This window comes from Felis catus, chromosome C1 (assembly GCF_018350175.1).
Source record: "Felis catus isolate Fca126 chromosome C1, F.catus_Fca126_mat1.0, whole genome shotgun sequence".
In the NCBI taxonomy this organism is placed as follows: domain Eukaryota; kingdom Metazoa; phylum Chordata; class Mammalia; order Carnivora; family Felidae; genus Felis; species Felis catus.
Window position 1 is genome coordinate 91,491,745 of NC_058375.1, and position 15,476 is coordinate 91,507,220.

At 38.9% G+C, this 15,476-nt stretch overlaps 1 protein-coding gene across 9 annotated transcripts in view; it reads left to right on the top strand.

The window, feature by feature from the left end:
• The window catches only part of NTNG1 (netrin G1), a 338,068-nt gene that overhangs the window by 257,122 nt on the left and 65,470 nt on the right, over positions 1-15,476 (top strand). For all 9 annotated transcript variants that reach the window (XM_023258950.2, XM_011285034.4, XM_019837535.3 and 6 more), the window contains one exon: positions 8,694-8,720. In XM_023258950.2, the coding sequence (XP_023114718.2) occupies positions 8,694-8,720 (27 nt within the window). The remainder of the gene's footprint in view (positions 1-8,693; positions 8,721-15,476) is intronic.

Here is a 15,476-nt window from a genome sequence, read left to right on the forward strand (position 1 = left end):
TTTTTCCTTACCATTCCTGTCTATTCCTGTGGTTTTAGCTCTTAGTATTATTGGTTTGATAGTAATCAGCCAATTACAGCCTAGAATTGCTCTAATGAATCCACACTGGTTTTTCCAGCTGTCTATGAAGTTCTCAAAGTCCACATGCTGGACACTCAATTTATTCCTTTCTCCAAATTGCCTTTCTGTCACTTTCTATTTTAATTCTCCTTTTTCAAGACTGCTCCTCAATGTCAACTCCTCAGTGAAGCCTACCTAGATTCTCCCACGCAAAATTAACTGCTCTTTTCGCTCTAGATTTTTGATAGCGTATGTACACTTACAGTTGGTTGACTTTCTATGACCAAGATTGTAATAATAATAATGGTAGCTTCTATTTATTAAGTTTACCACAGGCTTTTATAGTTTTTGAAGTGCTTTCTTGCATTAAATTCTTATAACAGTCCTCATGGGGTGTGTGCTATTTTTATCTCCATCTGACAGATAAGAAAGCACAGGCACACAAAGATCACTAAGTAAGTTTTTCCAAGGTCACACAGCAAATACGTCACAGAACAAGATTTATTACTTTTTAAAAATATAATTATTTTCGGGGCGCCTGGGTGGCGCAGTCGTTGGGCGTCTGACTTCAGCCAGGTCACGATCTCGCGGTCTGGGAGTTCGAGCCCCGCGTCAGGCTCTGGGCTGATGGCTCAGAGCCTGGAGCCTGTTTCCGATTCTGTGTCTCCCTCTCTCTCTGCCCCTCCCCCATTCATGCTCTGTCTCTCTCGGTCCCAAAAATAAATAAACGTTGGAAAAAAAAGATTTAAAAAAATATATATAATTATTTTCAAATTGGTTTCCATGCAACACCCAGTGCTCGTCCCAACAGGTGCCCTCTTCAATGCCCATCACCCACTTTCCCCTCCCCCCACCCCCCATAAACCCTCAGTTTGTTCTCAGTATTTAAGAGTCTCTTATGGTTTGCTTCCCTCCCTCTCTGTAACATTTTTCCCCCTTCCCCTCCTCCATGGTCTTCTGTTAAGTTTCTCAGGATCCACATAAGAGTGAAAACATATGGTGTCTGTCTTTCTCTGCCTGACTTATTTCACTTATCATAATACCCTCCAGTTACATCCACAATGCTACAAATGGCCAGATTTCATTCTTTCTCATTGCCAAATAGTATTCCGTTATATGCGTAAACCACATCTTTATCCATTTGTCAGTTAATGGACATTTAGACTCTTTCCATAATTTGGCTGTTGTTGAAAGTGCTGCTATAAACATTGGGGTACAAGTGCCCCTATACATCAGCACTCCTATATCCCTTGGGTAAATTCCTAGCAGTGCTATTGCTGGGTTGTAGGGTAGATCTATTTTTAGTTTTTTGAGGAACCTCCACACTGTTTTCCAGAACAGCTGCACCAGTTTTAATTCCCACCAGCAGTGCAAGAGGGTTCCCGTTTCTCCACATCCTCTCCAGCATCTATAGTGTCCTGATTTACTGAATAAGATTTAAACTCAGGTCTATATGACTTCAGGAGCTAAAATGTTAGCAATTTAAGAACAGTACCATACTGTATTTCTGGCCTCTATAAATGCTTGTGGAATTAACTATTTTGTGAATGACTAAGAAAACCTAAATAAGGCTGTAATGTGCATGCGGTACATTGACCTTCCCATCCATTTTCCCCTTTCTCCTGGAACGTATGGTCTTCACAGCTCAGCAGCTCTAACACAAAGGTCTTCAATCTTCTACAGGAAGAGCCAGCCATCTTGGAGGAAATACAATAGGGAAAAGACTCATTTTTTTTTCAAGGGTACTCATAACCCATCTGACCATCTAGACATGGCACATTGGCTGGCTGAGCTTCCCAGACTTCCGCAAATGTCATTCATGGCCTCGCCTCACTGACTTGAGCACTGTCAGATTCTGCCCACCAGCCTTTCAGGCTGAGACCCCTGGTTCTACAGCACAATAAGAGAGGACTTTCCTCACAGAGCCATATATATATATATATATATATGCATGCCAAGCTGTCAGCCCAATATACAAAACCAGAATACCAAATTATTCATGTATAACCATCAATCCACACAGTCTTTATCTGAAGCTCATGGGACCAAATATGACTTGGAATTCAAAACTGTTAGGATTTTAAAAGATAATACATATATTGTAGACATATATTATAACCATTTTCACAGCACAATATGAGGTAGCACCACTTGAAAACATTGTAATATTTCTGCAGCAAACCTTATGCCCCTTTCACTCAGGTTTTACCACCAAATTAGTTCAGAGCATGTTATGTTGTGCTGGAGGTAAATTTGGGAGAAAAAAAAAACTTTTAATTTTCAGAGTTGTTGTTTGAAGATTGGAGATAAGAGATAGGGACCTAAAATAAATTAAGAGATGGTATAGAGTGGTTGTTACAGGTGCAAGCTCTGCAACCTGGATCTCTGGATTCAAATCAGTTTCCTTAAGAGATGATCTTAGGCAAGCTGTTTGTTTTTGAGTTTCTCCCATCCATAGAATAAACCTGAGTGTTGACCTCATAATGTTGTCATTAAAATTAAATGGATTAATGCATGTAAGGTATTTACATTTTTTAATGTTTTTTATTTTATTTTTGAGAGAGAAAGAGCACGAGTGGGGGAGGGGTAGAGAAAGAGGGACACACAGACCCCAAGCAGGCTTCAGGCTCTGAGCTATCAGCACAGAGCCCAAAGCGGGACTCGAACTCACAAACTATGAGATCATCACCCGAGCTGAAGTCAGCACTCAACCAACTAAGCCACCCGGGTGCCCCAAATGCATGTAAGGTATTTAGAACAGAGGCAGACACATAGCACACAATGGAATGAGATGCTATTGTCATTATAATTTCACTGAGATCTAACACATGGACTCATCCCAGCCGGATGTGTAAATCCTCCTTTTGGAGATAACAGCTATGTAGGGAGATAAATTATGTCCAGATCTCAGCTTATTCACGTAGAATATGAAATAACTGTTATGGTATTCAGAATATTTAAGTCCTCATGACCAGTGTATTCTCTCCCTTGTAATTGAGACTCCTTGCAGAGCCAGATAACAATCAGAAGGTTGCTTGGTGAGCATGGCATCAGGAAATTTAAATGACTCTAATGCTAATAACATGAGACTGAAACATCCTGACACATCCATCCTGCCACAGAGTCAGCCTCCTTAATGCCAACAGAACACTGCAGGCCTGAAAGCTTTCAGGCTGCCCCTCCCTCTTCCTGAAACAGTGCTGGGCCAGCAGTGCTACCATATGCCTTGGGATGCTGCTCCTTTCTAGGCCTCCCCCTTCTGATTGGCCATTCTTCCATTCTTCAGATCTGTCAATAGGCTACATCAGGTTGATGTCACCTATGTCAAGTCAATCACATACACTTAGGTCCTTCTGTTGTAAGATGACTTTAGCTATCTTTGATTGGATCATTTATATGGTGATTTCACACTATAATTCTATGAAGGCAACCTTATTTCCTTTACTTTCAAGTTCCCGGCAGACAACTCACTGTGCCTCCTATCAACACAGTGGGACCAGGGATTAGGGCTGGAAGGACATTGGAAATTATTCCCCCGGAATACAAATGAGGCTGCAGAGTGTTTTCTTCCTCATCACCCACCTCTTCTTCAACTGGGTTTTTTGAAATTATAGCTCCCGATGGCCGCAGCCTGGCTTCCCCTGAAGATCTAGCCATCTACTTGATGGGCTTTTTTCAAACCATCTATCACAACAGTGGTAATATTTCCTCTCATTTTGAGGCATGCCAAATCTGTGTCCCTTCTGATTTCCTCTTGATGAAAAGCTGCCGACTTTGCATTGATTCTCAGAAGGAGTTATGACTCTTAGCACTGCATTAATCTGCTTTGGAAGATTAGGATGTTTATTTTTGCGATCTCCATCATGTTGCTTAACTATGCCCCCTTTAGCCATTTACTTGGTGGGAGGGTTAGTAAAATTGAAAACAGAAAGAGAAGGAGAAGGAGAAAGAGGAGAACGGGAAGAAGAAAATGATTGTATAATTCTACTAAGTTCTCATCCCCCTAATTGTAGCAAATTCCTTTAAAACAAACATTAAACTAAATACAGGAGTGGAAGGGCCAGTTGAGGAAGGACTAGCCATAAGTGCCTACAGTTGAGGAAGAACTAGCCCTAAGTGCCTTCTCATTCTTTTGATACACGAAACCCTTTGGCTTATTCAACGTGGGTGTGTATCTCTGACTGAAGGAGCATTTTCTATATACCATGTATTGCAGAACCTTCCTCTCAAACTCATGCATACCTGTGCTTCATTTCCTCAGTGCAAGTTCAGCAGTGTCTAATCAGACAAGGATTAGGAATTAACTGTTCCAATGTTGAATTTAAAAGTGTTGACTTGGGCAAGGCTCTCTCTTTCTTCTCTTTGTGCATTCAGTTTCCTCTTTTCTAAAATGAAAAGCTCGATGAGATTATTTCTTAACTCCCTGTCTGCTCTTCATTTTTAAATTACTCTTTCTGAATTAGCCTACCTGGTATCGTGCTTCCTGTCTGTCTACCTATCATCTGTTTATCTTTCCCAAGTATTTTTGAGGTTGTTTCAGAGGTGAGGTTTAACCTAATGAAGCTTGAGTTTTAGGATTCCTCATCAGAATCCTTCTAACCTTAAAAAAATAAATTTTATATCTAATTTTATATTTTAAAGTTAATATTCTTTTTCTCAAAGAGAGCTCCCAGATTTGAATATGCTTTAGACCTCCACAAAATCTGTACTTTCCCTTGGGTGGCTTAGGGGAAAAGACAAATACAAATAAGAGTATCCAAATAGAGGGTTAAAAAAAGATGTGAAAGAAGGAATGGAAGGCAAATAAGCCAAATATTAAATGAGTTTACCCAGTTGAGCACCAGGTTGTGTTCTGAGCCACTGCACTTTCTAGAAGGCAAGGAATATAGTATAACTCTGTCTATCAGAATGAAGTAAATGTTCAGAGAGAACAAAAGTACCCATTAACTCTGAACTCTGAGAAATATCTCAATTGAACATTTTATAGGGGACAAGATCATATTATGGCCAAAAGTATTTTCATTTGATAGAAACTGTTTTGGTAACAAGTGATAAAGTTTTGCTCAAATATACTTTGAGCAGCTTTTCTGTACCAGGCATTGTCCCAGGCAGATACTAGAAATACAGAAAGGAATGAGACATGGTGACTATCCTTCAGACCTCTCAGACAGACACACAAACAATTATAAGTAAGTTGATAAGTTTTTTAGGGAGGCCTGTACAAAGAGGTGTGTGATCACAGGGAGTGGCTATTTCACATCAGGGAGATGAAAAAAGAAGGGAAAGAATAACTTCCAAGCTCAATTTTAAGGGTAAAAATATTCTTTACCTAATACTTATTACTTCACAGGGAGTGATTCAGAACTGCCAACATGTGTCTAGATAATCTGACTCTCATCCCCGTGGTACATGGGCACTTTCTGTGTTGTCAGATGAAATTATATTCATTTATTCATCCTTTACAGACCCCAAAGAAGCCCACCTTTCATGAATGACAGCCCTCTTGTCTTACTCTTGGAAGGCTTCTCATGGCTTACCTTACTCTTTTTAATGACTGTAATGGGTTTATTAAATTCTTTAGTTGTCTGCAGAGAACCCAGACCAAGGTGTTTGGACAGTACAATAAGGAACATTTGGAAAAATAATAGTAATAATAACATTCAAAAATGTACTAATGGCTATCCCTTGGTGTTCACATATTTTCTACTTCAAAAATATTTATGCCAGCAAACTGTTTAAAAGGCTTTTCTAAGGAATTCCCATTTTACAGCAATGGAATAGAAAGTGACTCACCTGACACTACCCCCAAAAATTGTAAGCCACAAAATGAGGAAGGGGCTGAATTTTAAGCATCCAAAATGTTAGGTAATGGAAAACATCTTCCTGAGGAAAATAAGGTCTCAGAATGGCCTTGCTTGGCAAGCTTTGTACAGCTGCAGTGAACATTTCTTCCTGCGCTAGCATCCCCAAAGGAATGGAAACATTTCTGCATCGTTCTACCGTATTCAGCTGCAGCAAGTGCTGCATTAAATAGTCTTGCAGGTTCGCTCTCTCTCCAGCTGCCTGGCCAAACATCCTGAGAACTTCGCCTTGCATTATGCATGGCCCTCTAACTCCATGTAAGTTTCAAAACACCCGAAAAGTCTCTTTCTGCCATCCTAACTTCCATTCTCTTTGACGGATTACAAAAGGCAAGCAGTTCTGATGGAGCAGGATTTTCAATCATGGGGGAATTTGGAGCTTCTGCCATTGATACTAAAATTGTGATGCTGCCATTATACCTCACTCAACAGGGGATTTACGAAAGAAAGAAAGAAAGAAAGAAAGAAAGAAAGAAAGAAAGAAAGAAAGAAAGAAAGAAAGAAAGAAAGAAAGAAAGAAAGAAAGAAGAGAAAAGAAAGGAAGGGGAGAGAGAGAGAGAGAGAGAAAGAAAGAAAGAAAGAAAGAAAGAAAGAAAGAAAGAAAGAAAGAAAGAAAGAAAGAAAGAAAGAAAGAAAAGAAGAAGAAAGAAAGAAAGAAAGAGAAGGAAGGAAGGAAGGAAGGAAGGAAGGAAGGAAGGAAGGAAGGGGGAGAGAGAGAAAGAAAGAAACAAAGAAAGAAAGAAAAAGGAAGAGAAAGAAAGAAAGAAGGAAGGAAGGAAGAGAGAGAGAAAGAAAGAAACAAAGAAAGAAAGAAAAAGGAAGAAAGAGAAAGAAAGAAAGAAAGAAAGAAAGAAAGAAAGAAAGAAAGAAAGAAAGAAAGAAAGAAAGAAAGAAAGAAAGAAAGAGGAAGGAAGGAAGAAAAGAAGGAAGGAAGGAAGGAAGGAAGGAAGGAAGGAAGGAAGGAAGGAAGGAAAGATAGATAGATAGATTCAGTACCAAGTCACTGTCACGCTGCAGCAAAGATAGTCTGCCAAAGTATCGGTCAGGAACTCAGCAGTCCTTTGAAGAGATTGCTTTCAGCATGAAATTCAGTTCAGAGGACAGAGTTAAAACACAGAAATGGAAATTTAGATTTCCAGTTTGGGTCGAAGAGTAATCAGTAATTAAGCTGAAGCGCCATAAACCCTGTGCATTTAAAAATCAAGAGATTTTGAATGTATTTAATAACTGAAAATAAAATTTCACTCCTTCCAAGGTTTTTAAAAAATCATGGTACGCTTTAATTCCTTCATACCCCTCCCCATTAGGAAATAGGAAAATGGCTCTTGGTTTTAAAGAATACACAGCTAGAAATTTCTGAGTAAGTTACGATGATTAAGTAGGTTATGCCAAATGTCAGATGTTAAAACAAGCAGAGGGCAGTTGTTCAAAGATAAATACTAAAATAGAAGTTTAATGATTCCTACATTTACCACCTGTTTGGAGCACACCAGTGATGTGGAGAACAAGTCTGAACAGCTCCTTAACAGCTATCACTTATTGACAGTGTACCATGTGTCAGACATTTTTATGGATTGTTTCATCCAATCCTCACAGCAGCCCTATGCAGTAGGTAGTATTAGCCCCCTTCAGTTGAGGAAACAGGCATAGAGAGGCTGGGAACCTGCCTGAAGTCATCACCCAGCTAATCAGTTGCAAAGCTGGCCTCTCAGTTCTGTCTGATTCCCATCTCAGGCTCCCATCCATACCCCTACCCAACTTTAGTGGAGAAGATATAAATCTCTGACTCTTAATTAGCAGTATCTTTCATTGTATTGCTTGCTTGATGAACCCACTATATCAATAACAGTAATCATAGTAAAGACACATGTAGTCCACACTACCTGCCAAGCAGCATTTTGAGTATTTTATATGTATCAATTTGTGTGATCTTTGCAGCAACCCTAAGAGGTAGGAAACCAAGCTACAGAGAGCGTAAGCAACTTGCCCAAGGTCACACAATCAGTGAGTGTAAGAGCAAAGCTTCAAACCCAGGCAGCCTGGCTCCCATGCCCCTGCTCTCAGGACAGACTAAATTCATGTCCACGTTTGTACCAAGTCCATTGCTTTCTGCAATGGTGCCACCACCTTAGCACAACCTGTAAATTAAAGTGGAAGCTGAGAAAATTGATGAACTGCATGATCAATATGAACAACCTAATGTATTCTTGAATTATTCTGCTCAATTAAGTTTCTATTACAGAGTTTAATCCACATATCTGACAAGTAAAAGAGGGCTAAAAATGATGGTTATGCGAAATTAATCAAATAAAGGGCCAAATGACTTTCAACAGCTAACATATGTGTCTCATAACACATTTAAAGAGATCTGTTGCACGTGTGGAGATATTTACACAGGTCCACACAGTGTATATTTGGCACTCTATGCCCGGAACATAAGCCTAGCTTAAAATCTGTTTTGAACCACATACAGTGCCACAAAATGTTTATTGACCTTAGAGGCAGGCACAAAATGTTTGATGTCATGAAGCAGTCTTGAACCAGCTGTTGAAGTTGAGCATTAATTTCCCAACCCTGATAAGTTCAGGAGTTCTAGAATGAAAGCAAAAATGGTTTTGATGGATGAATATATGTCTTTCGGTTTCTGTGCATATTTCCTAATGATCTGAATGTTATTTAGTGTTAAGTTTCTGAGATTTTTATATTAAGTTAAAGATATCATGTATTAATAACTGTCTAACGATTTTTCTTTATTGTTTTCTTTCTTTCCAGGTATCCCCAGTATTTCCAGTATTGGTAGTAAGTAAAAAAAAGAAAATCACCAAACCAAGTCTAGGCTAGTTCTGTTTTCTTGTTGGGCTCCTAAGACCTATTTTCCCAGTGTCCATTTCTGATGGAAAGGGTATTTTCTTTGTGAATTGAACTGTTGTGTTTGTTCTGTGCACAGATATGGTGAGAGCACAGATAAAACAGTTATCCATGTATAACTCCTCTAATACCACAGTTTTCCTGACTACTTTTAATCAATGAAGGCTACCTTTACAGAGGTGCAGTTACTGAGGTAACCATAGCTCATGAGCAAAAGTATAAATAGTCCTGTGTACTCATACTCAGTAACCAACAACAAACTCAACTTTCTCTTTAGGACTGGGTATGGATTTCTACTGTAATTTTTAAAAGCAGAGAGTGAATACCAACAAATGCTTTAGGCATATTTATTAGAACCCAAGAAAACCAGGGGGAGGGAATTTTAGTAATGTATTGCACTCCAGTCTTTGTGAAGGCCTGAAAGAGGCAGGTTGGCGACCATTAGTTTTCTGGAGGAATGAGAGAATGTATGTCCATTTCTCCCTCCTAAAATACAGCGATCCATCTTTTCCTGACTACTTAGGCTTAAGTTTGATAGAGAATGGGGTATTAAAAAATATATGCAGAATTTAGGAATCCGGCTACTAGAATTCCTGCAAGAAATCTTTTAGTAGAAATAGAAGCAACTGAAACTCCCACTGCCATGGCAGACAGCATCCTCCCAGCTGTCATAGGAGAAACAGACTATAGCTCCTTCTTCACATAGAAAACAATGACACCCCAACACCAAGCCTGAAATGCTCATGAAGGAAATGCCCCACAGCTTTGTGGAGCAGGGTTTTTATATATCTCAGCCTTTCGCTCTGATGGCTAAAACCTTTGAACAATTGTTAGATTAACTGATTCAAAATAGAATACTGAAAAAGCCAAGATTATGTGCTGTAAGTGAAGGGAAGAATTTTCACTCACCCCTCCCAGACTTCCTCATGGGTGCTGTGCCACCCAGGGTGATTGCAGTGTAAACAACAGCCGCTGAGGTGTTGCAAAACCCAACATCCATCCTGAAAGCAATACTCGGATCATTTGGATAAAAACAACTTCCTCCTTCTTACAAATGCACAGGCAGGTCTTCCAATTTGTAAAGCAACCCGGTGTACTTAAGCTTGTGAATAGGCCCCGACACAGCTTTGTTAAGCACTGGGCATGTTAAATGCCATGAAAATCAGCAGCTTTGTAAATAGAAGTAGTGTTCACATCCTTTTAGATACCGGCCTAATGCTACAGCATGGCCTTTATGATCTTATTGAAATGGCATCAGTGCTACAGACTTGCAGATGGAGAAAGTTCAGCTCTAGTAGTCTCCGGGTTCTGCTTTAGTATCTCCTCTGGCATTTGCCTAATTGTGTGTGTGTGTGTGTGTGTGTGTGTGTGTGTGTGTGTATACATATGTGTGTGTGTGTGTATACACACACACACACACATACATATACCCCACAGTAGGCTCCTTTCAGGCCTTGACAATTTCATTTGCATATGCATTTGTGAGCAAAAGGAACCAAATGGAAGCAAGCTGGCACAGACTATTGAGGCTGCTGTGGCAGTCTGGCCTATCCAATCTTCAGAAATGGATGGATGGAAAGTAGTTCTTTGGCGCTGGGGTGTGTTTCTGTTCACAGTGTCAGTCATGTGTTGCATGGAATCTCTGACTGTACAGCTCACTGGACATTTCATTCGGCCGCCTCCGCCACATGCCCCATCTCTGAGCATCAGCAGATGTTGACCTTTTACACCCTGATTCAGGAAATCCCACTTTTGTTTGGCTTTGTTTTATTTTGAAATGGGTGGTGACCTGAAAGGATGCTTTGTTGTGCCTTTGGCAAATGTATCAACCTTTTTTTAATCAGGAGCCTAGGAAAATTTAACTCCTTAATGCCTAGTGAAAACCCTCTAACAAAGTGATAGTTTGTAACCTGACCTCATTGTGCCTTTGGCAGCTCCGTTTGGAGCTCAGTGGGTGTTTCCTCAGATTTCTCCAGCAAACAGGATGTAAAAGCTTCCAGGAGTCACCCAACATCACACACAACTAACTAGCTTGCCTATTGCTGGCTTTAAAGTCAAGAGATTTACGATAAAACCATCAAACATGATTGTATCTTCTAGGCTGCTTAAATGGCATTTGCACATTCCTTCTTTGTGGTGCTCCTCATAAGGTGTTCCTTGTGTGCACTAGTGTATTCCTTTCCTCTCCAAAGGGCAAGAATTCCTGCATAGAGGACTCACGGCCTATTCCACAGGGTGCAGGAAGGAGGTTTCCAAGGTATAAGCTAGAGAAGAGGGAGTTGCTTGGGTTTTTAACTAAGTTTGGGTGTTTCCCAGGGCTTTGGCCTTTATCCCAAAGAAAGAAGCAATGAGCATAATTCCACCAAGTACATAGACAATGCCATTATAACAGATGTAATACCCATGAGACTCCCATCACCAAAGCATATATCAAGGAAAGAGAATGATATATACTACTGATGTAAATTATTGATTTATGTAACCATAAATTCACATACGTATGCTATATACACAATGGCTAAAGATTTTCAAGCCCTGATAGATTTCAGTATAGATCTCAAACTGTCAATACCAGTATTACGGTTCAAATGCATCGACAGAGTGGTCATCCTTTCCGATCATCTGCTAAAAATGTTTTTGAAACAAATTTCTCATTAAGATCATTTGTTGTACCTGCTATTGGCTATTTATTAGGAAATAGGCTTCCCAATCATTTCAAAGGTCCTTGATTTAAAACTTGGTAATTTTGATGTGTTTTTGACCATGGCTGAAAAAAATACTGGTGATATTGTCAGCAATTAATGAATCCCAAAAATATATCTATAGTCATTTGAGCCTTGTGATCTCTGTTACTACTTTACCTAATGGGGCAGTAATTCATTCAGGTTTCATTCTTTTTTGATAAAATGTATCACACACTGATAAGTAAACATTCACAATTTTACCCAAGTGAACATTTGTTGATGCTGATGATGCAAATTAAGAGTTGGTTTGGTGTGGATGTTTTTGCTAGAGTGATAAACTAATGATTACCTTCTAGCATATATTATCTGATCCTTAGTCCTGAAAAGCAAGTGATTTCCCTAATATGTTAAACATTATACAGACCATAATTAGAATAAGAACTGGCCTAATGTGCACATAGCTTTGTGTGGGTTATACTCACTTAAGAAAGCAGATGACAGATGAGTCCGAGCTTAAAGGTAGGCCAGCCACTGAAATGGAAGATCACATCAGGAAACACCATTTCAGACAGCTTGAAAATTTTTAATAAGTAAAGATATTTCTTAGAAAAGCAACAAAAGAGAGATGTAAATGTTCTGTGAACCCAAGTATACATTATTTCTTTAAATTACTTTTAAGTGGCTGAGACCATGATATATAAAGCATAGAATATTGGTGGAAGTGTTTGGATATCCTCTCCTCTCTACCTCATTCAATTAGAAATCATGGTTCACTTACAGGAAATATTCCATTTTCCTGTTTTCTCTTATAATGAGCATTCCCTTCATCATGGAGTTAAACTTCATCTCTAATTTTATTTAACTGACGGGACTGTGGAACAAGGGAGATGCTAGCTGCAGGGATCCAATAGCCTGTTGAGAAAGCCCAGAGATGTTTTCATACTTGAAAATATTTGATGCCAGTTGGAGACCTTGTAAAAGTTGTGTTCCATACAGCATCCAGATATTTCTGTTTGGCACCGATTTGCTGTAGAAACCTGGATCATGAGGAAAATAATGAGGTTAATCATTTCCCCACCCAAGGGTTATTAGTAATCATGTTCATCTATCTAGACATCTGCAGTGTTTGTTTTTTTTTTTCCCTTTGCTTTAATACTTCTAAATCCCCCAAATAAAAGTTTCATTTGAATTGCCCTTTAACTAATTAGGTTTTATATAATGAGGAAAAAAATTATCAGGCTAGTGTAGCTATATGGCAAATTGCATGGTGTGCTACATTAATTTTGAACTGTTTGCTGATGTTCTAGAAGGAAAGCTCAGGTCCCAGGTGAAATGCCTTTGGGACTTTGTTATATCATGTACCCAGTATCCTCATCACAGATCCATTTCATATTTGTGTAACTAGCATTTCACATTCATGAAACCTTTGTGGTTATCCTAAAATTGAATGAACATTAGGATATAGCTGCTGCTTTAATCCTGAAGAATAAATCAAGTATTACAGTGAAGGAGGCGAAGTACCCCCTACCTAAAGAAAAAAGAATTGGGAGGTTTAGTAATGTTATCAAAAATCACCCACCTTGAGCAAACTGACTTTTTTCATGTGTTAACCTTTTCCCAGGTGAATTTAGAGTGCCAGACCAGTTTTTAAGTGTGAGCTGTTATCTGCACCTTTGCTATTATCTCTGTGTAGGGGCATCTGGAAATTCCTAGCATAAACAAAGATTCAGCAAGATCTCTGAAAGGCCCCATGATGAGCCTCAAACATGTAACTGTGAATTCCTGTGCTAAGAGTGTGGGTATCATTGACATCTTCTTGGAGTATAGATATGGAGCTGGTCAACTAAGTGTTTCACTTCCCAGGAAGAATTAGGCAGTGCTTTTGCTCACAACCGGAGGGAGATGTTCCCACATATCTACAGAATTCCATTTTACAAATGGTGAATCTGAGGCTCAGAGGGGCCGAGTCATTTGACCAGTGTAATACAAGCAGGAAGGCCCATCTGACTCCAGAAGTTATGCTCATAACATTACACCAAATGGAAGAGCTCAGAAGGAAAAATTCTAGATTTATTGACTGTTACCTCAGACTTTTTCTAGTCCACCACACTGCACTTTAGACCTGTTGATCTCTGAATTGACCCATTTTTGCACAGAGAAATTTAGTGTCCCGGAGAAAAACAGAAATTCATTTTCTGGTACTTCACTATGTTGTCAATAGAAGTTGCCAGCATCATGTCTGAGTAGAAGGGGTAGGGAACTGTGACCTCCATGTTAATATATGCCCTTCCTCTACCACTAAACATCCTGAGCAAGAGGGGAGATGTATAGATGTCAGGTATATTATAGATCGCAAGAAAGACAGCTCATGAAATTTTCTATGCAAATTATGAAACATGTTTGTTCATATTGTATGACAGTAAAAATCCAAATTTTTTTCTTTATTGAAATAGTCACTTATAGCAAAAATAAAATTCTATATGCCATCTCTAGGACAGACCTACCACTATCACATTAAACTATATCTTTCCCATCAGTTTAATGACATGGCAGTTCTGAGGGTAGGCAGCTTGCTATGAAGATGGCAAGATTACCTCCAAGGCCCTAGAGATTTCTTCTGGAAAGCTTTAGGGTTTTCTATAGATTCCTTTCTAGGCATCAATAATGCTTCCAGATTCCCTGAGTAACAGAAGCATTAACTATATAAGGCCCAAAGGACCTTATGACTTTGCCTCCACCTGATATTTTCCTCTCACACTCCTTGAATAAGGATGTTTAATGAAGGCTCACTAACATCCCCCAGGAGTGGATTTTCATATCCATGGTGGCACCCATGGTGGCTTCCCACCATATTTTAGAACCAAAAAATTATTTAAAAATTAGTATTTTTAGGAAACTTAAAGAGCATTCATTCAACATCATCATTTTACAGTATATAAGGCAACGAAGGCTTAAATGAAATGTCTAAGTCATCCGGGCAGTGGCCAAGGTAGGATTCCAGCTCAATATCCAATTTCCAGATTAGGACTCTTCACATTCTACCCTGATATTAGAACTCACCTTCTCATTTGATGAAACTACTAAAGTATGAAATTCTATGTGGTGCACCATTCTAGAAAAAGATGGGAAATCATGGTCACAATTTACTCTGTTTTTAAAGGGTGCCCACAAAGTGAGTTGAAAGTTGCCTATAGTTCTTGCAAACTGAGTGCTATGGATGATAAGAGGACAACTTAATATTCTAAAACAACCCTACCTCTAAAGCTTTCTTGATGTGAATAACATATTTTCAGCCTTCTGCTTCAAGCTTGTTTTCCAGTTTGATTATGGCGTCAGCAATAGATGGTCAATTTCAGCCATTCCAACATAGTCCCCTCCAATGTATAGTGCAGAGTTTTCCTTGGGGCACAGAGGAGAAAAATTTTCCTCCAAAGTTTCACTCTTGTAACTAGAATCTCATTTTTTCTGATTCATGAAAGTGAGTTTCAAGTGCCACAACCAAACTGTTTTCTGAATTCTCTCCCTGATGAAAAACAGAATTCAGATGACATATATATTTGATTCATAGTCTAAACTGATGTGCCCCCAAATTGAAAGAAATTTGAAAGTTAACGTTATATATTTAACTATTAATATTAAAAATCAAATCTTTTTCACAGTATCCCAAACTATTTCCATTGCTTTCTGAACAATAGTATTAATCAATAGAGACCCTAAAACTGGCCTAAAGTAAACTACATCTTAAGTGAGCTTTTTTACCTATCAGTACCACTCACTTTGGGAATAATTAAGATTGCAAAAAATAGGGGGAGCACATTATTTTCTCTAATTCAATTCAGCAAGAACTGTTAATACTACAGTAATCTGATTTTTGTCACAATAGCAACCACAAATGGTATCATAAGGGCTAACATTTTTTAAATGCTCATTACAATATCGAGCAAGTATTAACTCACTGAGTCTTGAAAACAACCAGCAGATAGTGTCATCATCCCTAACTTAC